The sequence below is a fragment of the Hyperolius riggenbachi genome, chromosome 2, assembly GCF_040937935.1.
Source record: "Hyperolius riggenbachi isolate aHypRig1 chromosome 2, aHypRig1.pri, whole genome shotgun sequence".
Lineage (NCBI taxonomy): Eukaryota > Metazoa > Chordata > Amphibia > Anura > Hyperoliidae > Hyperolius > Hyperolius riggenbachi.
In genome coordinates, this window is record NC_090647.1 from 488,322,420 (window position 1) to 488,345,712 (window position 23,293).

Here is a 23,293-nt window from a genome sequence, read left to right on the forward strand (position 1 = left end):
GTAGGTTAGCTGGGTGCCCTTACTGTAGGTTAGCTGGGTGCCCTTACTGTAGGTTAGCTGGGTATAGGAGCCCGGGTGCACGCAACTTACCTCCCTCCAGCTCCAGCGATGGCGTCCTGGCTTCACCCCCTCAGCCGCAGCTGCCTGGAGGGCAGATATGCAGTTCGGCGGCTGAGGTAGGCTCCGGCGGGCAGCGTGAGTGGAGGCGGAAGTGTTGTCTCCAGCGCCGCCCCCCAGCCATGACACTGCGTCACCACCCCTGGGCTCTCAGCCACGCCTCGCGCCTCTTTTCTCCTCGCGGCCAGCAGCAGAATCTGACAGGACGCGGCCGAATGGCCGCGTTCTTAAGCTGCTGGCTGCTAAATTCAATGGGACGCGGCCACGGGGCCGCGATCTACCAAACAGGCGGTCGCGATCTACCGGTAGATCGCAATCGACCTATTGGGCAGCCCTGGCCTAGGGACAAAAAGCTCATCTGCCAAGCTATTATATTGCCCTCTGATGTATTTATACATGTTAATTAGATCTCCTCTAAGGCATCTTTTCTCTAGACTAAATAAACCCAATTTATCTAACCTTTCTTGGTAAGCGAGACCTTCCATCCCACGTATCAATTTTGTTGCTCGTCTCTGCACCTGCTCTAAAACTGCAATATCTTTTTTGTAATGTGTTGCCCAGAACTGAATTTCATATTCCAGATGTGGCCTTACTAGAGAGTTAAACAGGGGCAATATTATGCTAGCATCTCGAGTTTTTATTTCCCTTTTAATGCATCCCAAAATTTTGTTAGCTTTAGCTGCAGCGGCTTGGCATTGAGTACGATTATTTAACTTGTTGTCGATGAGTACTCCTAAGTCCTTCTCCAAGTTTGATGTCCCCAATCCCATTTATTTTGTATGGTGCTAGACCATTGGTACGACCGAAATGCATGACTTTACATTTTTCAACATTGAATTTCATCTGCCATTTATGTGCCCATATAGCCATCCTATCCAGATCCTGTTGCAATATGACACTATCTTCCTGAGAGTTGATGATTCTGCACAATTTTGTATCATCTGCAAAAATAGCAACATCGCTCACTACTGCATCTACTAGGTCATTAATAAATAAATTGAAGAGCACGGGACCCAGTACAGACCCCTGTGGGACCCCACTGCTAACATTCTCCCTTTTTGAGTACGATCCATTGACCACAACTCTTTGTTTTCTGTCCATTAGCCAGTTCCCTATCCATGCACACAGACTCTTCCCCAGTCCTTGCATCCTCAACTTTTGCACCAGACTTTTGTGGGGAACAGTGTCGAAGGCCTTTGCAAAGTCCAAGTATATCACATCTACAGCATTCCCAATATCCATATTAGCATTCACTACCTCATAAAAGCTGAGCATGTTAGTCAAACAGGACCTGTCTTTAGTAAACCCATGTTGATGCTGAGAAATAAGATTATTTTCTACTATGAAGTCATGTATAGTATCTCTTAGTAACCCCTCAAATAGTTTGCATACAACTGATGTTAAGCTTACAGGTCTATAATTTCCTGGATCTGATTTTTTGCCCTTCTTAAATAATGGGAAAACGTGGGCTGTACGCCAATCCACTGGGACTTTGCCAGTTGAAAGAGATAAGATAAAGGGGTTTATCTATAACTGAACTTAATTCCCTTAGGACCCGAGGATGCATGCCATCCGGGCCAGGTGCCTTTTCTATTTTTAATTTATTTAGTCTTGCCTTCACTTCTTCCTGCGTTAAGTATTTAATATTACAGTTAGAAGATTGAGACTCTTCTGCCTCTGTAATTTGCAATAGTGCTGTTTCCTTTGTGAAGACAGAAGCAAAGAAAGCATTTAATAACTCTGCCTTACCTTGGTTATCCACCATTGGGTTCCCACCCTCATCCTTTAGGAGTCCTGTACAGTCCACCTTTCTTTTTTTAGAGTTGATGTACTTGTAAAACTTTTTTGGGTTAGATTTGATATCCCTAGCGCTTTGATTTTCAGCTTCGATCTTTGCCAGCCTAATTTCTTTTTTACAATTTTTATTGCACTCCTGACCTTTAATGACCTTTAAAGAAAAACATTTCTTTGTTACAGCTGATACACATCCTGCAATAAATCTGCAGTTTGTCTACTTCCTGCTTTCATGTAGGCAGAGATATTATTAACATCCTGTGTTTACCAAATAGAACTTTGCCATAGCAGACAGCTGACACAGCTGAGGGATCGAATTACAACTTGAGATTAGTCACAGTTGGGGGGGGAATAAGACAGGCTAAACTCTCTAAATACATACAGAGTGAATTTCTCTATTTTCTTTCTGTCCAGTGCAAGAGTTCAGGTCCACTTTAAAGGGGAACTTCAGCCTAAACAAACATACTGTCATTAAGTTACATTAGTTATGTTAATTAGAATAGATAGGTATTCTAATCTCTTACCCACCCAATTTTAAAAGAACAGGCAAATGTTTGTGATTCATGGGGGCTGCCATCTTTGTCATGGGGGCAGCCATCTGATTGGTTGAAAGGAGGTGACAGGGAGCAGGAGACAAAGTTCCAACTGTCCTGTGTCCTGATCATCCCCCCCCCCCCCCCCCAGCTGCGCGTGCTAGGCTTCAAATGTCAAATTCAAAATGTAAAAAAAAAAATTGCACCAAAACAGCAGAACGAGAACATCAGAAATCCCATCATGCTTTGCACAGCATTAGGGGAAAAATGCCTGGGCAGGTTTTTTCTGCGCAGCTAAAAATGAGGCTTGTATAAGAGAGAAAAAGTTCTGATGCTGTGAAACAGTTAAAGAAACACCAAGCCTTTTCAGTGCTGCTGAGTCTATTTTTAGTCTGGAGGTTCACTTTAAGGGCCCATAAACACTATTACCAGTGTCATGTGTATCCACTAGTAACCAGGGGTTTGCCTGGAAGGAGACGTGCATAACAGGTAGTAACTATTGATACTATTCTTTTTTTCATAGAATATCAGAAATCTAATTTTAAAATGTAATTGTGATATGTTGGTGACATCCCGAGGATGCATGCCATCCGGGCCAGGTGCCTTGTCTATTTTTAATTTATTTAGTCTTGCCTTCACTTCTTCCTGCGTTAAGTATTTAATATTACAGTTAGAAGATTGAGACTCTTCTGCCTCTGTAATTTGCAACAGTGCTGTTTCCTTTGTGAAGACAGAAGCAAAGAAAGCATTTAATAACTCTGCCTTACCTTGGTCATCCACCATTGAGTTCCCACCCTCATCCTTTAGGAGTCCTAAACAGTCAACCTTTCTTTTTTTAGAGTTGATGTACTTGTAAAACTTTTTTGGGTTAGATTTGATATCCCTAGCGATTTGCTTTTCAGCTTCGATCTTTGCCAGCCTAATTTCTTTTTTACAATTTTCATTGCACTCCTTATAATTGCTTAGTGCAGCCTCGGTCCTCTCCTGTTTTAGGACCTTATAGGCATTATTTTTCCTGAGGGAACTGAGAAGCATTCTATCTCCTACTTTTCACCACCTGATTATTCCTGTGTGTGGCAGGAAGTAAACAGGAAGCAGAGTTCTGATGAGCATGGCAGGAAGTAAACAGGAAGCAGAGTTCTGATGAGCAGATTATGTAGCTGCTAAAACATAGCTTTACAGCATCAGGGAGAATCCTGGCTCTGCCCAAGCGTGCTAAGCCAATTTTCATCTGACAGAAACTACCTGCCATAATACAGGCCGCCTCCAGGTCAAACCCTCGGCATAGATAAAGCTAGGGCTAGGCAGAGAGGCCTTCATCCTGCTGTCTATCCGGAAATAGAGCAGGTGTTGGGGAACAGGAACGCCTACGATCTCTGTTTGGGGCCACTGGGGGTGGGGTTAGGGAGGAAGAGGTATGGCGGCGACTGTCGGTTTTCCTGCGATAGACCCAGTCGTGCAAGGATGTCTGGTATGGAGTCCGGATCAGAGAGCGACAGCTGTCTCCTGTTGTGCAATATTACTAGCTTGAAAGGGAAACCCCATCTATAGCCAATCTTGTGACATATGAGTACAGAGGTTAGTGGTTTCATGTCACTTTGCTTCCGCAAGGTGATAGGAGACATATCCAGGTAAAGCTGTATACGGGAGTCTCTAAACCGGACCTCCGGAATGTTTCTTGCAGCAAACAAAATTTTGGGGGGCTTTTTAATAGTGCATGTGCGCAATCACATGTTCTGATCTCTGTCACAGTATGGTTGTGGGAGGTCAGAGACCCAGGTTTGCAAACAGCTTCTGTAGATCTGCTTTGGTCACTGCGTCTTTGGATGCTGCTGCTTCCCCACAGGCTGACAGAGGCGCCATTTTGGATGTAAAGACCTTTGTTTTGGGAGTGAATTTCTCCGTGAAACCGCCGTCTAGCTCGGCTGCCTGCTTCTTTAAACCTATAGTTACCAGAAGCAGGATCTGGGGATTGAGACTGATGACTTTGCAGGCTCGGCGAGGAGTAAAGAGGTGTGTGCAAGGCTGTATTCGCCGGAGCTAAGGAGCCATGTGACCATGAATAAGCATGCAGATCTGGTGCTCTGACTGAAGTCTGACTGGATTAGCTGTATGCTTGTTTCAGCTGAGGGATTCAGACACTACTGATGCGGGAATGATCAGCAGGACTGCCAGGCAACTGGTATTGTGTAAAAAAGAAATAAAAATGGTAGTCTCTATATCCCTCTCACTTCAGGTTCCATTAAGAAATGCCATTATACTGCATTAATGATCAGGACCTTAGTTTATTGATCATTTTCTTTGATCTCACTATATGGGCCAAGTTTACAGTGTCCTTGACTTTTGGTAATCGATAATAAAATATGCTACTACTGATGTATGACTGTCCTTTCATAAGTGATTGCATTCTTTATTTTCATTCCTAGATTGAAGGACAAGGTCATGGTGCTATTTTGGACTGCAAATTGTCCTTTGACGGGCTGCGTATGGCAGGCACTGACTCTCATGGGCACCTACTGATTTTTGGATTTGGCAGCAGTAAAGCATATGACAAGGTGGGTCTGCTAATAAAGTATGTGGACAGTTTTTTATAAAGTTTTTCTACCCCTCATCCCCTGCTCACTGTAAATGGAACATATCTGTGGTATGGCCCCGAATCACTGTAACATGGGTGGATGCCCAGCAGAGTAGAACCACTCACTAACCTCTTGCTCACCTTATGGTTTACAAGCTGTTTGAGCTAGGCTTAGTTGACAAGGTATAGCTCTAGTGTCCTTGCACAGTATCACTCAACTGGTTTTAAAGAATATCTGAGCTGAAACAGTGGGAATAAAAGAGGCTATAGAGGGGTAGGGGAGCAGTGCACAGGCTTACCACTCCTCCACTGCTTTTCCGTGCCCTACCGTTCCACTGCAAAAGGCCCCGTTACTTTGACGACTCAACCGACTTGGGCAGGCACAGTAGGTCCTCTTCCCCCTGTGGCTGTGCTCCACAAGCTCCTGCATCCCCTGCACATGCACTCCCATCCACACTGCAGCACAAGGAGGTGGATTGAAGATACTTATGTCCGATTCACCTCCTTGTATTGTGGTGTGGACAGGAGCGTGCGCATTGGGGATGCAGGAGCTTGGGGAGTGCTGGGAGGAGGACCTGCTGCGCTTGCTGAAGTAACAGGGCCTTTTGCAGTGGAATGGTGGGGTACGGAATTGCAGCAGAGGAGTGGTAAGCCTCTGCACTGCTCCACACTCCCCTCTCTATAGCCTTTTTTTTTAATCCTTCAGCTTGGGTATGTATCCTTTAAGCACACCTGACTATCATTGATTCCCGAAATTGTGTGCATACATTTACTTTTTCTATGTGATTTACAATTGCTGAGATATCCTCGTGTCTTTTCTCATCAGTTCAGTATTACCAACTCTGCCCCTGATCCCCTTGTGTAAATTGTGTGTGTATTTCAGATCCCAGATCAGATGTTCTTCCATACAGATTACAGGCCGCTCTGTCGTGATGCAAATCATTATGTGGTTGATGAACAAACCCAACAAGCTCCTCACTTGATGCCACCACCATTCCTAGTAGATGTTGATGGCAATCCCCATCCAACCAAGTATCAACGCCTGGTGCCTGGGAGAGAGAACTGTGCAGATGAGCACCTGATTCCTCAACTGGGATACATGGAAACAAGTAAGGGTGGTCTCTGCAAAAATTAGCCCAACTAAATGTCATCTGACTTTGATTCTCTGTATTAGATGATCCATCGTTGGTTAAAACACTGTTGCGCACTTTTACCCGGAATGTGTCCTTAAAGGATATCCGAGTTTAAAAAGAAAGATTTGCATCTTCTATATTTATCCCTACTTTGCAATCTGTGCACTATTGTTTGTCTTATCATTATTTTGTGTAATGCCCCTGTGTGCCATTGTTTAAAGTTATGCCTCCACTATCCATTGTACATTACTGAGTAATATGTTGGCACTTTATAAATAAAGTTTTATAATAATGGAACTTCTTTATTTGTAGTAGAGATTTATCATTGGTATGATTCACAGCAATCCACTAAAGTCCTATTAAATTAAAAATTGAACATGGCAAACTTTCAAAGCAGCTATGTTGATTTGTGTAAATTATGTAATGTTACCTTTGGAATAAGGTTCAAAATGCTATGCACCTGTATAGGCTTAAAGCAGTCCTGAAGTACAAAGAGAAAACCCAAAAGTTACATACTTAGCAGTGGGAAGTCTTTGGATAGTCCAGAGTCTGGACTACGGAACTTCTACGGCCCACCGTTCCAGTGCTGGGTCCATCTTTATCTTCCGTCCATGAGCGCAGCTGTGAATGAGTTTTGGGTTTAGATGGGCTTTAAAGCCAATGGGTACCGGATTCAAAAAGAAAAAGTCAGATACTCACCTAAGGAGAGGGATGGCTCGGTCCTAATGAGCCTTCCCTCTCCTCTCCCGGTGCCCTCGGTGCTGCGCTGGCTCTCCCGTTCGCGTCCACCGCCGCAGGGACTTCGGAGGTCTTCGGGAGCACTCGGGCTTCCGAAGACGGGCCGCTCCATACTACGTACGCGCGAGTGCGTCATAGAGGGCGCTCGCGCATGCGTAGTATGGAGCAGCCGCGTCATCGGGAGCCCGAGTGCTCCCGAAGGCTTCCGAAAGCTCCCGAAGGCATGCGGAAGTGGCAGTATTTGACCGAACTGGTCGAATACTGCCTTGGGGGATCCTGCGCGGGACCGGGCACCGGGAGAGGAGGGGGAAGGCTCATTAGGACCGAGCCTTCCCTCTCCTTAGGTGAGTATCTGACTTTTTCTTTTTGAATCTGGTAAACATTCACTTTAATGAACATGGTCTGCTGTAGTGGATTGTTATTGTGCATGAAGCTGACTACAACGTCTAAGACTGTCCCGTGGATCATATTGCAGCCTGTGTTTTTGCGCTTCTCAGGTGATGGAGAAGTCGTGGAGCAAGTGATCAGTCAGCAGACAACTGATGATGATCAGAATCCGGAGCCCAGCATCCTGGATGGAATGATCAGACAGCTGCAACTACTGCAGGACCAGAGGCAAGGGGTGGACCAAGAGCCCGGCTCTAGTGGGCAGGCACATGCTGGAGATGCAGGTAGAAGAGGTACGTTTCATAGATTGCCTTCTGTTGGGATGGGGGTGTTAATAGTGGCAGCAGGAGGCTTGAATCTAGAGACAGCACATCTTCCACTAGTGCTGTTCTGCATGACAGTCGTCAGAATGCTTAAACTGTTAAAGCCTCCCCTTCAGGTAAATCTGATTTATTAGTATGTCCCACGCTCCTCCACTACAGTAGATATATAGATGAAATTGTTTACAAATAGGCAATATTTTTATGTTTAGGATGCTTTTCCTTGTTGTCCCCACATTGATTTTTGTAGCCTGTGAGAGTTGTCACCATCAAACCCTTCCACTGGACCCCACCGTATGTCAGCCCCACCTCCCTCCACTGCCCTCTGCAGGACAGGAATTGAGTAACTGCTTTGCCAAGCTCCCTTCCCCACCTTCTAATATCGATATATTATATGGGTGGTGAGCAGCAAATTAGTCACGCCTCCCTTTCCAAAAGGGCAGTACAGCTCAGACTAAAGGTCTATGGAGCAGCAGTGACCACGTAACCCTTAGGCTTTACTAAAAATAAGTGGTTTCTGGCCCTTAATTTTTTTAACCTATATTGTTCCCCATTTATTGTCCAGTGCTGCATGTTGGTGTTTATTAAATACAGTAAATAATAATTATTGTAGTAGGACTGAAAGGGACCTGTTATTTTAATAGTTATTGGCTGGTGTAAGGGTCTTTGTTAAATAATAGTCTTTTTCTTTTACCCTATGATGTACTTAGAAGTGGGATTACTGCTCTTAAAAGAACACTTGAATGCATTCGTTATGTGTGAAACCATAGTGCAGAAAGCACTAAAAGCTTGCTTATCTGTAGACATTGGCAAATGCAATAATTGCTGGCCTGGAGACACTCTGTCTTCACTCTGCCCCCCTTTTTTTATGTGTCTGTGTTGCTAGGACGATGTGTCTTTTCAGCAGAGTGAAGGCACAGGCAGAGCACTTCAATCGGCAATGATTACATTTGCCGATAACCAGAGATAAGCAAGGTTCTACTGCTCTTTGCAGTGACAGTAAAGGTGGCCATACACTGGTCGATTTGCCATCAGATTCGACCAACAGACAGATCCCTATCTGATCGAATCTGATCACAGAGGGATCGTATGGTTACCTTTACAGCAAACAGATTGTGAACCGATTTCAGCCTGAAACCGTTCAAAATCTGTTGTGGTGGTGCTGCTGCTGCTGCCCCCGCCCGCATACATTACCTGCTCCGCCGGCGCGACTCCAGTCTCCCGGTCACCGCTGCTCTGTCTGCGCTCTGGTCTCCAGATCCGGCATGCCTCACTTCTTCTAGCCCGGCAGGAAGTTTAAACAGTAGAGGGCGCTCTACTGTTTAAACTTCCTGCCGGGCTAGAAGAAGTGAGGCATGCCGGACCTGGAGACCAGAGCGCAGACAGAGCAGCAGTGACCGGGAGACTGGAGTCACGCCGGCGGAGCAGGTAATGTATGCGGGCTCTATTGCGTCGGTCGTCGGGCACTCGAACGCCGCTAGCGATGCGCTCTTTACCCGCTGGCGATCGACTGTTATTTTCCGCACGGCGCGATCGACGGGATCGGACGAAATGGATCGAAATTCGGCGTGTAGCGTGAACGATTGGCAGCAGATTCGATCCCAGTGATCGAATCTGCTGTCGAAACGGGCGCAAATCGGGCCAGTGTATGGCCAGCTTAAGTGTTTTTACCCACAGAATGCTTAGGAATGCTTTCATATGTTTTTATGTAACGAAGTGTAGTTACTGAAATTTTAGATTTGGGAGTATATCCGCGTAAAGATTGCTAAGAACAGCTTTTGTTAGCTTATTGATGGGTTGTTTCTAAACTCAAGAACAAACAGCCTTTCAAAAGGTTTTTTACACCACTTGCTGTGTTAATGAGAAATTCTCCCCCCCAAAAAACTCCTCCATACAAGATATTTACTCACAAGTATCTACAGTAGCTCATCGGATTGGATTGAATTGGACTAATTGAGAATGATTATACAACCACATATGGTAGAAATGCAAGAATGTACATACTTTGGATGAGAGTTTGTACTTGGGCTTCTTCATTACTAAACGCCCCTATCCCCAAAAATCCCTTGCACACCTTGCTAGGTCTCCCATACCCACGCCTGTCATCAACACAAACCGCTTTGGTTAATTTCATCTTTACAGCTACTAAGCTAACAATAGCGGCATCTTGGCGCTCCGCCACACTTTCTTTCGAGCTGGTCAAACATAGACCTTGCCATATTTTATTTTTTGGGTAAATTGAGAGCCAGGCTTAGACACTGAAAAAATTTGATAAAATCTGGTCTCCACTGTCCAATTATATACTGGGTACAGATGTAAGCGCAAAACTTAGGCATCTTTAGCCTGGGCTTAAAGCTAATGGGAACCAAAATTTAAATAAAAAAGTCAGATACTCACCTAAGGAGAGGGAGGCTCTGGGTCCCATAGAGCATTCCCTCTCCTCTCCCAGTCCCCGCTGTTGCGCTGGCTCCCCCGTAGCAGTATTCAACCGTTTTGGTCAAATACCGCTGTTACCCTGCCGAAGGGAGGCTTCGGAAATGCTTCGCGAGCCTGAGTGCTCCCTAAGACGGGCCGTTGTACACTGCGCACACGCGAGCGCCCTCTATGACGCACTCATGCATGCACAGTGTGGAGCCGCCTGTCTTCGGGAGGACTCAGCTCCCGAAGACTTCCGAAGTCCCCGCGGCGGGGGATTTGACCGGGGGAGCCAGCGCAGCACGGAGGGCACCAGGAGAGGGAAGGTTCATTAGGACCCGAGCCTTCCCTCTCCTTAGGTGAGTCTGACTTTTTTTTATTTAACCTCCTGGGCGATAATCCCAAGCTGAGCTCGGGGTATATCGCGCAGGAGGATTTCTCAGGCCCTGGTGGGCCAATTTGCATAAATTTTTTTTGTTACACGCAGCTAGCACTTTGCTAGCTGCGTGTGACTTCCGATCGCCACCGCCGATCCGCCACTACCCGCCGTGCCGCGCAGCCCCCCCAGACCCCTTGCGCAGCCTGGCCAATCAGTGCCAGGCAGCGCTGAAGGGTGGATCGTGACTCCCTCTGACGTCACGACGTCCATGACGTCGGTGACGTCATCCCGCCCCGACGCCATGGCGGCCGGGGAAGCACAGCAGGAAATGCCGTTCTGAACGGGATTTCCTGCTTACTCTGATCGGAGTGGGTGGGGGGATGCCGCTGTGCAGCAGCTATCATGTAGCGAGCCCAGGGCTCGCTACATGATTTAAATTTTTTTTTTTTTTTTTTAAAGTGCTGCGCCCCCTCCTGGGCGATGCAATTGTATCGCCCAGAGGGTTAAATATGGATTCCCATTAGCTTTAAGACAAGTCTCTCTACTTTACGAAGGCACAAACAGGCTCCTTACTCCCATGGTCCTCTTCTTCTTTCCTTCTTTCTTCCTCTCTTTTCTTCTTTTTTTTCCTTTCGCACTTCAATTTCTATTGTACATATAGTTTGAAAGATAGGTATATATTCCCATTATGATTGATAGAATTGGCTCAACTTTAAAGAAAAGTTCTTCGCTTCCTTTGATGCTGTCAGTCAAGCTCTTTTCAGTCCAGAATCAAGTTCCAACCTCGCTGGAGATTGGATATCACAAGCTCCCTGAAGCATTTAGTAGAGAATAACTACCCAACCATATTTGGTCTAGTTAACGGGTAGTTGCTGTTCTCGTGAGTTTTGCTTTAAAACGTTCTATGTATTGACCTTTCCTACTCGAAATTAGTGATTTAATGTTTCATTGCAATACAAAAGCTGTTTATAGACCTAAAAGTGCTGCTATCTTTTTTTTTTTTTTTTTTTTTTTTTTTATTGAATTTTTATTGTTGTGTCTTTAAACATCTATGTGTAACTAAGATATAGTTTAAGGCCATTATGATTTCTTATGTTATTATGAAATCGCGCCTTATGTTCTTTTGTTTTATTGTCTTTCTACTATTTGATGAAAAACCAATAAAAATTATTGAATATGAGAACGATGAATATTTTGTTAGCGGCTTCAGAAGCATAGCCAGGGGCGTAAAATCAGTGGATTGGACCCCCCAGCAAAATTATTGTGCCTTCGCCTGGACCTAATACTCTCCCCCCCTTTAAGCCCCTAATCAATCTCCTCCCCCCTCTAAAATAAATCGTGTTTGTAATTGTAATTAACAAAAGCTTTGTGTTTGTTTGTTTTTCTTTTCCAAAATGAGCTGTGCACACATGGCCCAGGTTTTAAATGCCTAGAAGCTTTATATTGCACAATTCTTCACCTGTTAAAGTGTTCTTGGTGTATGCAGATATCATCTCCCCTCCAAATATTGGGCTAAGGCGCAGTGGACAAGTAGAAGGTGTCCGTCAAATGCATCATAACTCACCTCGTAGTCAGATTGCCACAGAAAGAGATCTGTTAGCCTGGAAGAGGAGAGTTCTAGTGCCAGAGATACCAAGCAGTGTCTTCAGGTAGGTTACAAATGATCTGCTGTTCACAGTCCATAAGACAAAATAGTTAAGCTTTTTCTGAACTAGGGCTTTTAATTATAAACAAAGGCTTGTTTGATATGTTATCATGACTGAGCTTCCTGTTTTATATGAGTGGGGCCATGCCAGGGGTGCTGCTAAGGTTTTTGTGGCCCCAAGCAGTACACATGTGGCCTCCCCAAGGGTGCTGCTGTTGCGTGGGTCGCTTGTACCGTTGCTGCGACCCTGGGCCCATGCTAGGTTTACTCTCCCCGCTGTGCATGACTACAGTAAATTGATGTACTGTACACATGCATTAGGTTTTCAGCCCTAATAGCTGCCTTGGCCAAGTTTCATTTAGTGTATGCACATAGTTTAAAATGGGGCAAATATGCTGCTTCTGTCTGGGAGTGAGGCCGTGAATGAGCACAGGCACACCGGCATATGTGAGTATTGCCCCGTGCATGCCCAGTAGATGGAAGTGTTTGTGCATGAAGGGAAAAAGTCATCCACAAATGGCTTCATTCTACTGCACATGCGCGGTCCGTACTCTCATAGGCCCTGTACAGATGTGCCCATCCATTGCCGCGCTCCCAGACAGAGAATTAGGAGGGACCCAATGCTGGAATGGTGGACATGGGAAGCCTCTGAACCACCCAGAGGGGCTTCCCACCACTCAGGTAAGTCTCTAACTTTTTTATGTTTTTATATCAGGATTGTTTTAGGGCTCCTCTCACACTATGTCCACAGTGTTTTTAAAATGTAATTAAATTTTAATGGCGCTTTCACACTGGCTTATTTGAGCTGCAGTGCCACAGATTCCAAGAGGTTACCCCATTGCATGCAGTTTACCGGGCGATATGGGTGGTTTTAGTGTGCGGTGTAAGCATAAGTCTATAGATTGTTTGCAGCACTGTATGTGTTATATTGAAATTGTGTGATACAACTTTCCATCAACGTTGCATTGCAATTCTATTTTTCTAGGTACGCAGTGGATATAATGTGAAAGTAGCCTAAGAGTCTGTAATGTAGAAACCTACCGTACTATGCTAGGAAAACATTAGTTCTCCATTGGAAGTTGAAAAATAACCACATTGCAGGATTGGAAGGCACTAGTTAATAGATCACCATCTTTGTGTAAACTAACATATCAAGTAAGAGGCCATCAACAAAAATTTGATATTGTGTAACAGTTGGATTGAATCTTGAGGGCCCTTTCACTGGGGCAGTGTCAAACCGACGCACTGCTACCGCAATCCAGTAAAAACTACATTACTGCACGTACTTGCGTCGCTCTGCATCGGACCAGAAGTCGTGTAAGTCTATTGTGACGCATTCTCTCCAAAACTCGTTGCATTGCGGGACACATGCGCGGAAGCGTATTTTTACAATATGCTTCCATGCACTTCCATGTTCCAAAAACAAGAAGTGACAGCAAGCACGCGTCACTTCCTGTTTGGCCGGATGCCTACCAGGGAATACGTGTAGTAATGCGATATTCCCTGAAGGTCTGTTTTTGGCGGTGCAGCGGGCCTGCCGCAGCGCACTGCTGACGCCAGTTTACAGTGTGAAACCAGCCTCAGACTCCACTAACCCCAACCCTAGATATCACTGTTGGTAATAATTTGCCAGATGGACAGTTTAAGTCGATGCTTGTGTTGGTTAGTATAAAGTAATGTCACCTTTTGTAGGGCCTTATTTAAGGCTTTTTTGTGGATTGTGAGTGTACTGGTTGTTTCACTCTCTATGTATCTTACATATTTGCAATGTGAAGCTGATGTATATTTTGTTTTTTGATTTTCGCTTTCTTTGTGTTTGTATATTCAATGATGATCTATGCGAAATTATGCAGAATACAGAATGAAAATTCTCTTTAAATTAAAAAAAAAAACCTGTTGAGGAGGTGGGGGACAGACAGTTTGTATAGGGCAGTATTCTGAGCCTCTCTGTTACTGGACTGCAAGGTGTCTCCGCTCAAACGTGTAGTTACATTTCCATATGTGAAATGCTTGTGAAGAGTCATACATCATATAGCTGCCAACCACTGGGTTGGTGCGGGGAATACTGATGGTAAAGATCAATATCCACTTTGCTTGTAAAATCATTCTACCTAAGTAGAACTACTCTGAGTCCCAGCAGTGGGCCCTTAATATAAATCTGTGCCCACTGCTGCCTCCCCTTGGTAATAGTGATGTTGTGAAATATGACCTGTCAGGAAAGGGGGATGGGAGCAGGTGTATGATGGGAGGTATATGATGTGGCAGGTAAGCAATAAGGGGGTGTGACAGGAATTTCATATGAGATCTATATTACTACAGTGACCTTGTTGAGGTTTTGGTAAGCTTTATCAGAGTAAAATAAGACTGAAAAAATCGGGAAAAGCTGCCAGAGTCTGTAACAAGCCTCTCTTTAAAGGAAGTCTTTTGGAAATGACTACACCTTTTGACTACCTTTTCAGCTTCATTGTGTGAAGTAATTGCTCAGCAGTCACAGAATAGCGGCTGCCATCAGAGATTTATACAATGAGTTTTCCTGAGGGATTCCCTGCAATGTCTGCCACTCCCCTCCACACAGTCAACAGATTTCCCTTTTGTTGTCATGGTATGATGTCTGCTGATTTCACCATAACCTTTGTTGCAGAACGGAAGAAGATCATAGAATCGCGAGAGGAGAGCAGGAGAAGCTAGTTTTTGCAAAGCATAAGCGGAGATGCAGAGACTCTTCTCAGGAGGTAAGAAATTCTATCCTTGCACACTTTCTCACCGCAAATAGCGCTCGCCTGCAATACTGTACCATATGTCCTCATCCTCTGAAACTAACCTGATTAATGTGGAGCTCTGAGCATTAAGCCAAAAATCTCTTGTATGGAGAAAACCTGGTAATCTCTTCCCCAAGCAGGCACATGGTCCTTAGTGCTCTACTCCTTTATTTTCACGCCCTCTTGTCCATAGGCCCCACTAAATAAGTGTTGATACAGCTATGTCTTCTAAGGTCATGCAATGCCTTTTAGTAATAGGTACTATACTAAAGGAAGTTAAAGATAATGGTTAATTGATAGGGCCTATCCCTGGTATGGGCAAACCAGGGCTGTGGAGTCGGAGCAATTTTGGGTACCCGGAGTCGGAGTTTGTGATTTCATAAACTGAGGAGTCGGATGATTTTTGTACAAAATCCACAGGCCTGGTAAGTATTAGACTAAGGAGTCGGAGCCATTTTGGATACCCGGAGTCGGTGGCTTTATAAACTTCGGAGTTGGAAGATTTTTGTACCGACTCCACAGCCCTGGTGCATACATATATGCCATATCTGTCTCATTTAGTTTTTAAATCTGGTCTGCCGATTCTGAAATAATTTCAGTAGCAAGACCCCGAAATGAATTATACTGCAGTGTCACTCACCTCTCCAGCTGGGTTTCCCCCCCCCCCCCCCCTCTGTGCGTCCCAGCAGTTCCATGTCCCCCATTCACAGCCGTTTACATGGCACTTCAGTGTGCACTGATGTCACATGACCGTGCGTAACTTGTCAGTGCTGAGTTACGAAAACCTGATTTTTGACCTGCTAGAATTCTGCATTGGGCCCCAGAGCTCTGTAGCTATGCCACTGTATCTGACTGGAGCGCAGTTGAGGGTTTTTGCATACTGGAGGCCTGATCTTCTCTGTTAAATACATGGTAAATGGCCCTTAAAGTATTCCTGAATTGGGGGGAAAACCTGTTGATTGAAGCTCATTGTGGGCTAGATTACTTACTCCAGAGTGTACTGGCGCTGCTCATTGTAATTTTTACATGTAGGTGAAACTTTGCTTTTAATGAGGAATAGGCAGAAGTATCTTTATCTTGATGAAACTTAGTGCAGCCCTATGACCTTGTTGCACTTCTCTACATTTTGGGAGAAGTAGGTGTGGCCATACTTCAGTTAGGATGTGGAAAGTATGGTTTTGTGGGCAGGCGCACAAAAGTCCACAGAACAGTCATGTGACTGCACTGCAAATCTGGAGTTAAAGATCCATCTGCTTATTTTCCTACTAGGAGGGGGAAGCAAGGCATGGGAGGCCACTCTTCCCTGTCCTTGACATGATGTAGCTAGTACTATTATTCCACCCAAAGTATGTCACTTGGGAGACCACTGCTTTACTTTCCCTGCTTGGGAGCTTATAATTAAGTTTGCCACAGTGTTAACCCACTTTTTTTTTGTCTTAAGATTCCATAAATTTGCATGACTTGGCCTACCAGGCAAAAGCACGTTTATGCCTTCAAGTCATGAGAATCATGTTATTAAATTAATATGCTGTGTTTTTGAGGAAGCAGATCATAATCCCACGAAACGTGTATCAAGCCGGGTTCAATAATAATAGTCTGTGTGCAATATAATGTGTGTTCATATAACTTGTGGTTATGTTTATGAACTTGTTATATTGCACTGGATGTGTTATAAAGACCAATGCTATTTCCATACATGGCAAGTCTTTATAGTAGAAAGGTCTATTTATTTGTATTTTTTTTTTTTTCATTTTTCTTCAGTTATTACTGTGGGTGCCTAAAGGTGGCCACTAACAATCCAATTACTAGCGAAAAATCGTTTGAGCGAACGGAAGAAAAATTCCAAAATCCAATCGGACGACTATTTGTATAATTGTTTGTAATCGATTGTGCCCATTAATGGAGATTTGACAACCAGTCCGATCAGAATTTCTGATCGGATGATTTTTCGCTAGAAAGTGCACCGTTAGTGGCTACCTTTAAGTTTTCACTTTGGAAATTGTAATTTTATTGCCCTTAAAAATGCACTCTTGACAACTAAACAAACTGTAATTCTGTGTTTAGAGTGCCTACTCCTTCCCCAGTGTAAGGACTCGAAAGAAGGTGACGTTTCGTACCAGACCATCACGCCGTGAGGTGGAGGAGTTCTTCGATCTGTCTTGTGAGGAGAAAGAGGAAACCATGTCTTCTGTGTGCGAGGAAGAAGAGGTCTGTTGTGCTAGAATATTGTTGACGTCTCATTTTGTGCTTTTTCCTCTCGCTTTTTGTTGCCTTTTTCATAGACGTGGATACCTGACAGCCTAATGTACTTGGTTACTTGCAGACATGGCTAGGCTGCTGAAACTGGGGGAGCAATCAGTCTGACGTATTGGGAAAGCATAGTAGAAGGTGCCCAAAGTTATAAAATGTGTAAAAGGAGAGGCAAAAGATTACCTTACCTCGCTATAAAGAATCTAAGCAAAATCTTGGATGATAAACCACGGTGGTGTAGTTGTTAGCTCTCTCGCCTTGCAGAAATGGGTCCCCGGTTCGAATCCCAGCAGGGCACTATCTGTATCTACATGGAGCTTGTATGTTCTCCCCATATCTGTGTGGGTTTCCTCCCATATCACAAAAACATACATAAAAGTTAATTGGCTTCCCCCTAAATTGTCCCTTGACTATGATACATGCACTGCATGATACATCCATAGACATAAGACTATGGTATGGGTTAGATTGTGATCCCCTCTGAGGGACAGTTAAGTGACAACACAATATACCCTTTACAACGCTGTTGACAATGTCGGTGCAATATAAGTACTAATTTGCGCACATTTTCATTTGCTTTTCATGGGTCATCCACTAACCTTTTTGGGGGGTCAATCACGAGCAAGTGCCTATTGGCTCAATATGATCATACAGGACCACCTCTGTTTTTGAAGGGCTATCAAACTTTTTTCCAAAATGACAATTTTTAGAAAATGTATTCCATTCAGATTAAAGGTGCAGAATGTTCAGGTTTGCAGGGCATTGTATCTAAGTACACAAATGCAGTTATTATTTGACAAAAATAGGATAAATAAAAACGATTGTGTATAAAGGAAGCCATGCAAAAACATTATACAATGGCTTCTAGTAGTGATATTATGGCAGCAGTACCCAGACTTCGACCCTGCAATACCTGACAGGAGAAAGCATCATTGGCTTGCATTGGTTATCTGCATGATCATCATGCAGTGCAGACCCGGCAGCGTTTACAATTATGGAAAGTAGTCATGAAGGAGTCCGCACACAGACTTCACGGAGCAATTTACATCAATTTATTGTCCCATCACATGTGTGTAGATACATAGTCTGACCTGCATAGGCCGACGATCGTTTCGGGGCCACTCAGGGTCCCCTTTATCAAGGCAGATAGCAGCAAAGACAAATACATTGTGTCCATACAAAAACCACAATAAATACCCCCAAACAGAGATTACTGATCCCACCCATAGGCGTTCCCATCAATCAATAAAACGTTACATTTTCAAAATACAACACTGTGCAATGCTATTTGGCTCACCCCATTGTCAATCAGTCTGCTCCTCTCCAGGATTCCATCAGCCGCGCTGTAAATTCCCACACGCCGCTCATCTTCCGTGAACATAATGGGCGTCATGCTCGGCATCATGCCCAGCCAATCAGCCACTCCGAGAATACACCAATCAAAACGCAACAGCGTCATGCGTCACACGTACGCACCTCCGCATCGTCATATGGCATACCAATGTACGCCATGACGTGCGCATAGCCCAGCCGCTCAATGCAGTCTCAAAGGGGCGTGTAATCGTAACGTCGCATACTGCCCTGCGCCATAGTAACAGAAGTTCACGCGGCCACATCACATTGAATTCTACGCGCATGCGTGCGCTTCGTATCGCGTTGCCATAGCAACAGGTCACAACCCACCGGGTATAGACCTGTTTGCAGTGACAAAATAGGACCTCACAAGCGCAAAGTCCTCCAAATGGGTACCTGGACTATAGAGCCTAGCAGACTGAAGGACTAAACTGTTATATAGAAAAAGGACTAAACTGTTATGTAGAAAATTTCCACCATAACCCGTCCAGTCACCTGCTGCCAAATTACTTGCAAATATTCATATTGATGGAGAAAAAAGGATATACTGCAGGAGATATCAAGACAACCATTAAAGTGCACGTGACCACCCTTGTGTCTAAGGTGAAATCACTTGTGGATATGGGTTTAACTAATGGCTGGATTGATGAAAATTTGAGTAACTATTTGGTCAATGACTATCCACAAATACCGGTGATATATGGTCTCCCCAAAGTCCATAAGGGTACCTCCCCATTAAAATATCGACCAATTGTGTCCGGGACAAATTCAGTCACACAGCCGTTGGCCCGTTTAGTGGACCAAGTTTTGCAACCATTTGTGAGGTCCTTGCCGGCTTACATTAAGGACACTGAGGATTTTTTGATTAAATTGGGGGCTTTGGGGAGTATGGGGGATAATGTGTATTTGTGTACCATGGACATCTCTTCCTTATACACATGTATTCCGAATCGGGAAGGACTTGCTGCTATTAGACATTTCTTGGTTAAGGGTTTGGAACCTGATGTTCAACAGGAATGTCTACCTGCTGAGTTCATTCTGAGTTGTCTTGAATTGATTTTGGAAAATAATTGCTTTAAGTTTGAAAATATGTGGTTTAGACAATGCAGGGGGACTGCCATGGGAAGTTCGGCAGCTCCTGCATTTGCAAACCTTTTTGTGGGTTTTCTTGAGGAGACCATGATTTTCCCGAGTGCACCATTCCGGGAGGGTGTCGTCAAGTGGCTGAGGTTTATTGACGACATCTTCCTGGTCTGGAGGGGTGATGAGAGTGCCCTGACGGCATTTATCGGGTTTTTGAATGGCTTGACCAATGGGATTGTGTTCAATCCTGAATGGTCCCCTACCAGTGTCACATTTTTGGACGTGCGTGTCATCATTGAGGACTGGGGTTTTCGCACGACTTTGTATCAAAAGCCAACGGATCGTAATAGTTTGTTGAGGTATGAAAGCTTCCATCCTGAACATTTGAAAAATTCCCTACCTGTGTCACAGTATCTTAGGGTGCTGCGAATTTGTAACGATGCGTCCGACCGGTTGACTCAGCTCTCTCTGATGACACGCAGGTTCAGGGAGAGGGGTTACCCCGATGACATCTTGAAGGTTGCCTTGGGCAAGGCAGAGGACAGATGGAGAGGCTTGGACCGACGGGAGCGCAATAGAGAGACGGGAATTCCCTTTGTGCAGACGTACAGTCTTGCATCTAGGGGAATACAGCGTGTCGTCGAGACTCATTTACCAATATTAACAGAAGACAAGTCTCTTCCGAATCTGATAAAGAAAAAACCTCTGCATTCCTATAGGTCATGCCCTAATCTTAGATCTAGACTAGTGGAGGCTGACCCCTGGCAGAAATATGCCAAACCCCAAGTGGTGTTATCTCATAGAACTGGGTGTTACAAGTGTTTCAAATGCAATGTGTGCACAGCACTGAACACAGGAGGGTACTTTGTACATCCCCATACTTGTCAGAAGTACAATATTAAGCAATATCTTAACTGTGACTCTGACTTTGTGGTCTATCTCTTGAAGTGTCCCTGTGGCCTTGCCTATGTTGGGAAGACCACGGGGCCATACAAGAAACGATTTCAGAGGCACCGCAGTGACATCAAAATGGCACTTGAGGCAGAGGGGAAGGGTAGGAAACCCGATGCCACCAAACCGGTCGCATTGCATTTTTTGGAGGCAGGGCACAGCATGCATAGTTTAAGGGGGATGGCCATTGAACAGGTAACGGCCCCTAGACGGGGTGGGGATCGTAAAAAGCGTCTACTGCAAAGGGAGGCGTTTTGGATCTTTACATTAAATACTGTTAAGCCTAATGGCCTCAACAGCAATAATGGGCTTGCATGCTTCTTAGGTGAGCGATGATGTGTTTTTATTATGTTTTGTTGCAACAAGTTGTTTTTAATATTTTTATGAATGTTTATATATGTTTGATATTCTTTTAGGGTGGTCACGTGCACTTTAATGGTTGTCTTGATATCTCCTGCAGTATATCCTTTTTTCTCCATCAATATGAATATTTGCAAGTAATTTGGCAGCAGGTGACTGGACGGGTTATGGTGGAAATTTTCTACATAACAGTCTAGTCCTTTTTCTATATAACAGTTTAGTCCTTCAGTCTGCTAGGCTCTATAGTCCAGGTACCCATTTGGAGGACTTTGCGCTTGTGAGGTCCTATTTTGTCACTGCAAACAGGTCTATACCCGGTGGGTTGTGACCTGTTGCTATGGCAACGCGATACGAAGCGCACGCATGCGCGTAGAATTCAATGTGATGTGGCCGCGTGAACTTCTGTTACTATGGCGCAGGGCAGTATGCGACGTTACGATTACACGCCCCTTTGAGACTGCATTGAGCGGCTGGGCTATGCGCACGTCATGGCGTACATTGGTATGCCATATGACGATGCGGAGGTGCGTACGTGTGACGCATGACGCTGTTGCGTTTTGATTGGTGTATTCTCGGAGTGGCTGATTGGCTGGGCATGATGCCGAGCATGACGCCCATTATGTTCACGGAAGATGAGCGGCGTGTGGGAATTTACAGCGCGGCTGATGGAATCCTGGAGAGGAGCAGACTGATTGACAATGGGGTGAGCCAAATAGCATTGCACAGTGTTGTATTTTGAAAATGTAACGTTTTATTGATTGATGGGAACGCCTATGGGTGGGATCAGTAATCTCTGTTTGGGGGTATTTATTGTGGTTTTTGTATGGACACAATGTATTTGTCTTTGCTGCTATCTGCCTTGATAAAGGGGACCCTGAGTGGCCCCGAAACGATCGTCGGCCTATGCAGGTCAGACTATGTATCTACACACATGTGATGGGACAATAAATTGATGTAAATTGCTCCGTGAAGTCTGTGTGCGGACTCCTTCATGACTACTGTGACTTATGGCCTTGGGGCCCGGCACCAGCATACCCTCTGACGTGAGTGCGGTCCTTGGATTGAATACAATTATGGAAAGGGTTTCTGTATCTATAAAGTGATAAGTTGGGTAGAACAAATACCATGATAACATTTAAGACTGGGTAAAAACTGATATTGCAATGATAAATATTGCTGCTTTCTAGATTTTATAAATAAGCCCCTACGGCTACAAGATAGCCATGCTCTCAGTTTAATGGAAATATTACTGTTTATGGTTCCCCATAGTGTAGCTTTATAATACAGAAAACATTACTCCCACACTGTCTAACATAAGGTGCAGTAATACAAAGAGATCCTCGGTGCTTCAACCCTAATTATGCCGTACCCGGGAGTCAAACCAGCCCCCGGATCCACCAAAAGGTGCACATTCAAGCCAAACAAAAGAATTGACTAGGTCTCCACCTGGGTTTGGGCCTGCTTACGCTAATTTATTAAATGAGTATCACAGTACAAAGCACAACTTTACGGTGTATCCCAGCGGTCCCCAACCTTTATTGACCCAAGGACCGCTTCGACATTAGGCACTTTTTCCAAAGACTGGCGTGTGCAGTAAGGGGGGGGGGGGGGGTAGTTCTGGGATGCTGTTCTATGGACAGTGTCAGTACATAAGCAAGCCCTGGAAGCCCCAACCCCTAGCCACCAACCTAAATCACACTCAGCACTTTGGACTTTTATTTTTTTGCTGATGGGGCAGTGCTCACTGGTGGAGTATAGAGATACAAGATACATTTGGTGTGCAGGTGGAGAAGGTGAGTGGGTACTGCCTGGACTTCCCTATCTACTGGTGCAGTCACTTCCAGCCTTTCCTGCCCTCATATGCCTCCCAACCATAGTCCCCAACCGTCCCGTTTTCGTCGGGACTGACCCGATTTGGGAGGGCTCTCTCGCTATCCAGCTATGACCCCCCAGTGTCCCGGCTGGCTGGGGGGGTCAGATGCAGGAGCGGACTCACTATTGGTGCAGGAAGGGAGGCAGCCAGTAATAGGGAGCTGGTGGCAAAGCGGCGGAGAAGGGGGGAAGTCCCCCCCCCCCCCTTCCCTCACCTTGGGGCTCCCTTTCCTGGCTCTCCCTTCCGGATTTATGCATCTCCTCCTGGCGCAGCGGCTGACAGCGGGCGGGGAGGACTTACTGCTGTTACGCAGCCGCCGGAAAGAGCTGTGATCTGTGCGCCGCAAGTCTGGTCTACTCAAGACCAGACTAGCGGCGCACAGATCACAGCTCCCCCTGCCGGCGTCTGCGTAACAGCGGTAAGTCCACTCCGCCCGCTGTCAGCCGCTGCGCCAGGAGGAGAAACCTTAATCCGGAAGGGAGAGCCAGGAAAGGGACCCCCAAGGTGAGGTAAGGGGGGGGGGGGAACTCCCCCCCCCCCCCCCCCCCCCCCCTTCTCCGCCACTTTGCTTCCAGCTCCCTTTCACTGGCTGCCTCCCTTCCTAGGGGCACCTATACACCTGGCTATA

At 45.2% G+C, this 23,293-nt stretch overlaps 1 protein-coding gene across 3 annotated transcripts in view; it reads left to right on the plus strand.

Annotated features, from left to right (window-relative positions):
- BRWD1 (bromodomain and WD repeat domain containing 1) overlaps positions 1–23,293 on the plus strand; it is a 195,674-nt gene that overhangs the window by 102,647 nt on the left and 69,734 nt on the right. For all 3 annotated transcript variants that reach the window (XM_068270377.1, XM_068270379.1, XM_068270378.1), the window contains exons 16-21: positions 4,871–4,999; positions 5,903–6,128; positions 7,388–7,570; positions 11,878–12,040; positions 14,678–14,768; positions 16,860–17,003. In XM_068270377.1, the coding sequence (XP_068126478.1) occupies positions 4,871–4,999; positions 5,903–6,128; positions 7,388–7,570; positions 11,878–12,040; positions 14,678–14,768; positions 16,860–17,003 (936 nt within the window). The remainder of the gene's footprint in view (positions 1–4,870; positions 5,000–5,902; positions 6,129–7,387; positions 7,571–11,877; positions 12,041–14,677; positions 14,769–16,859; positions 17,004–23,293) is intronic.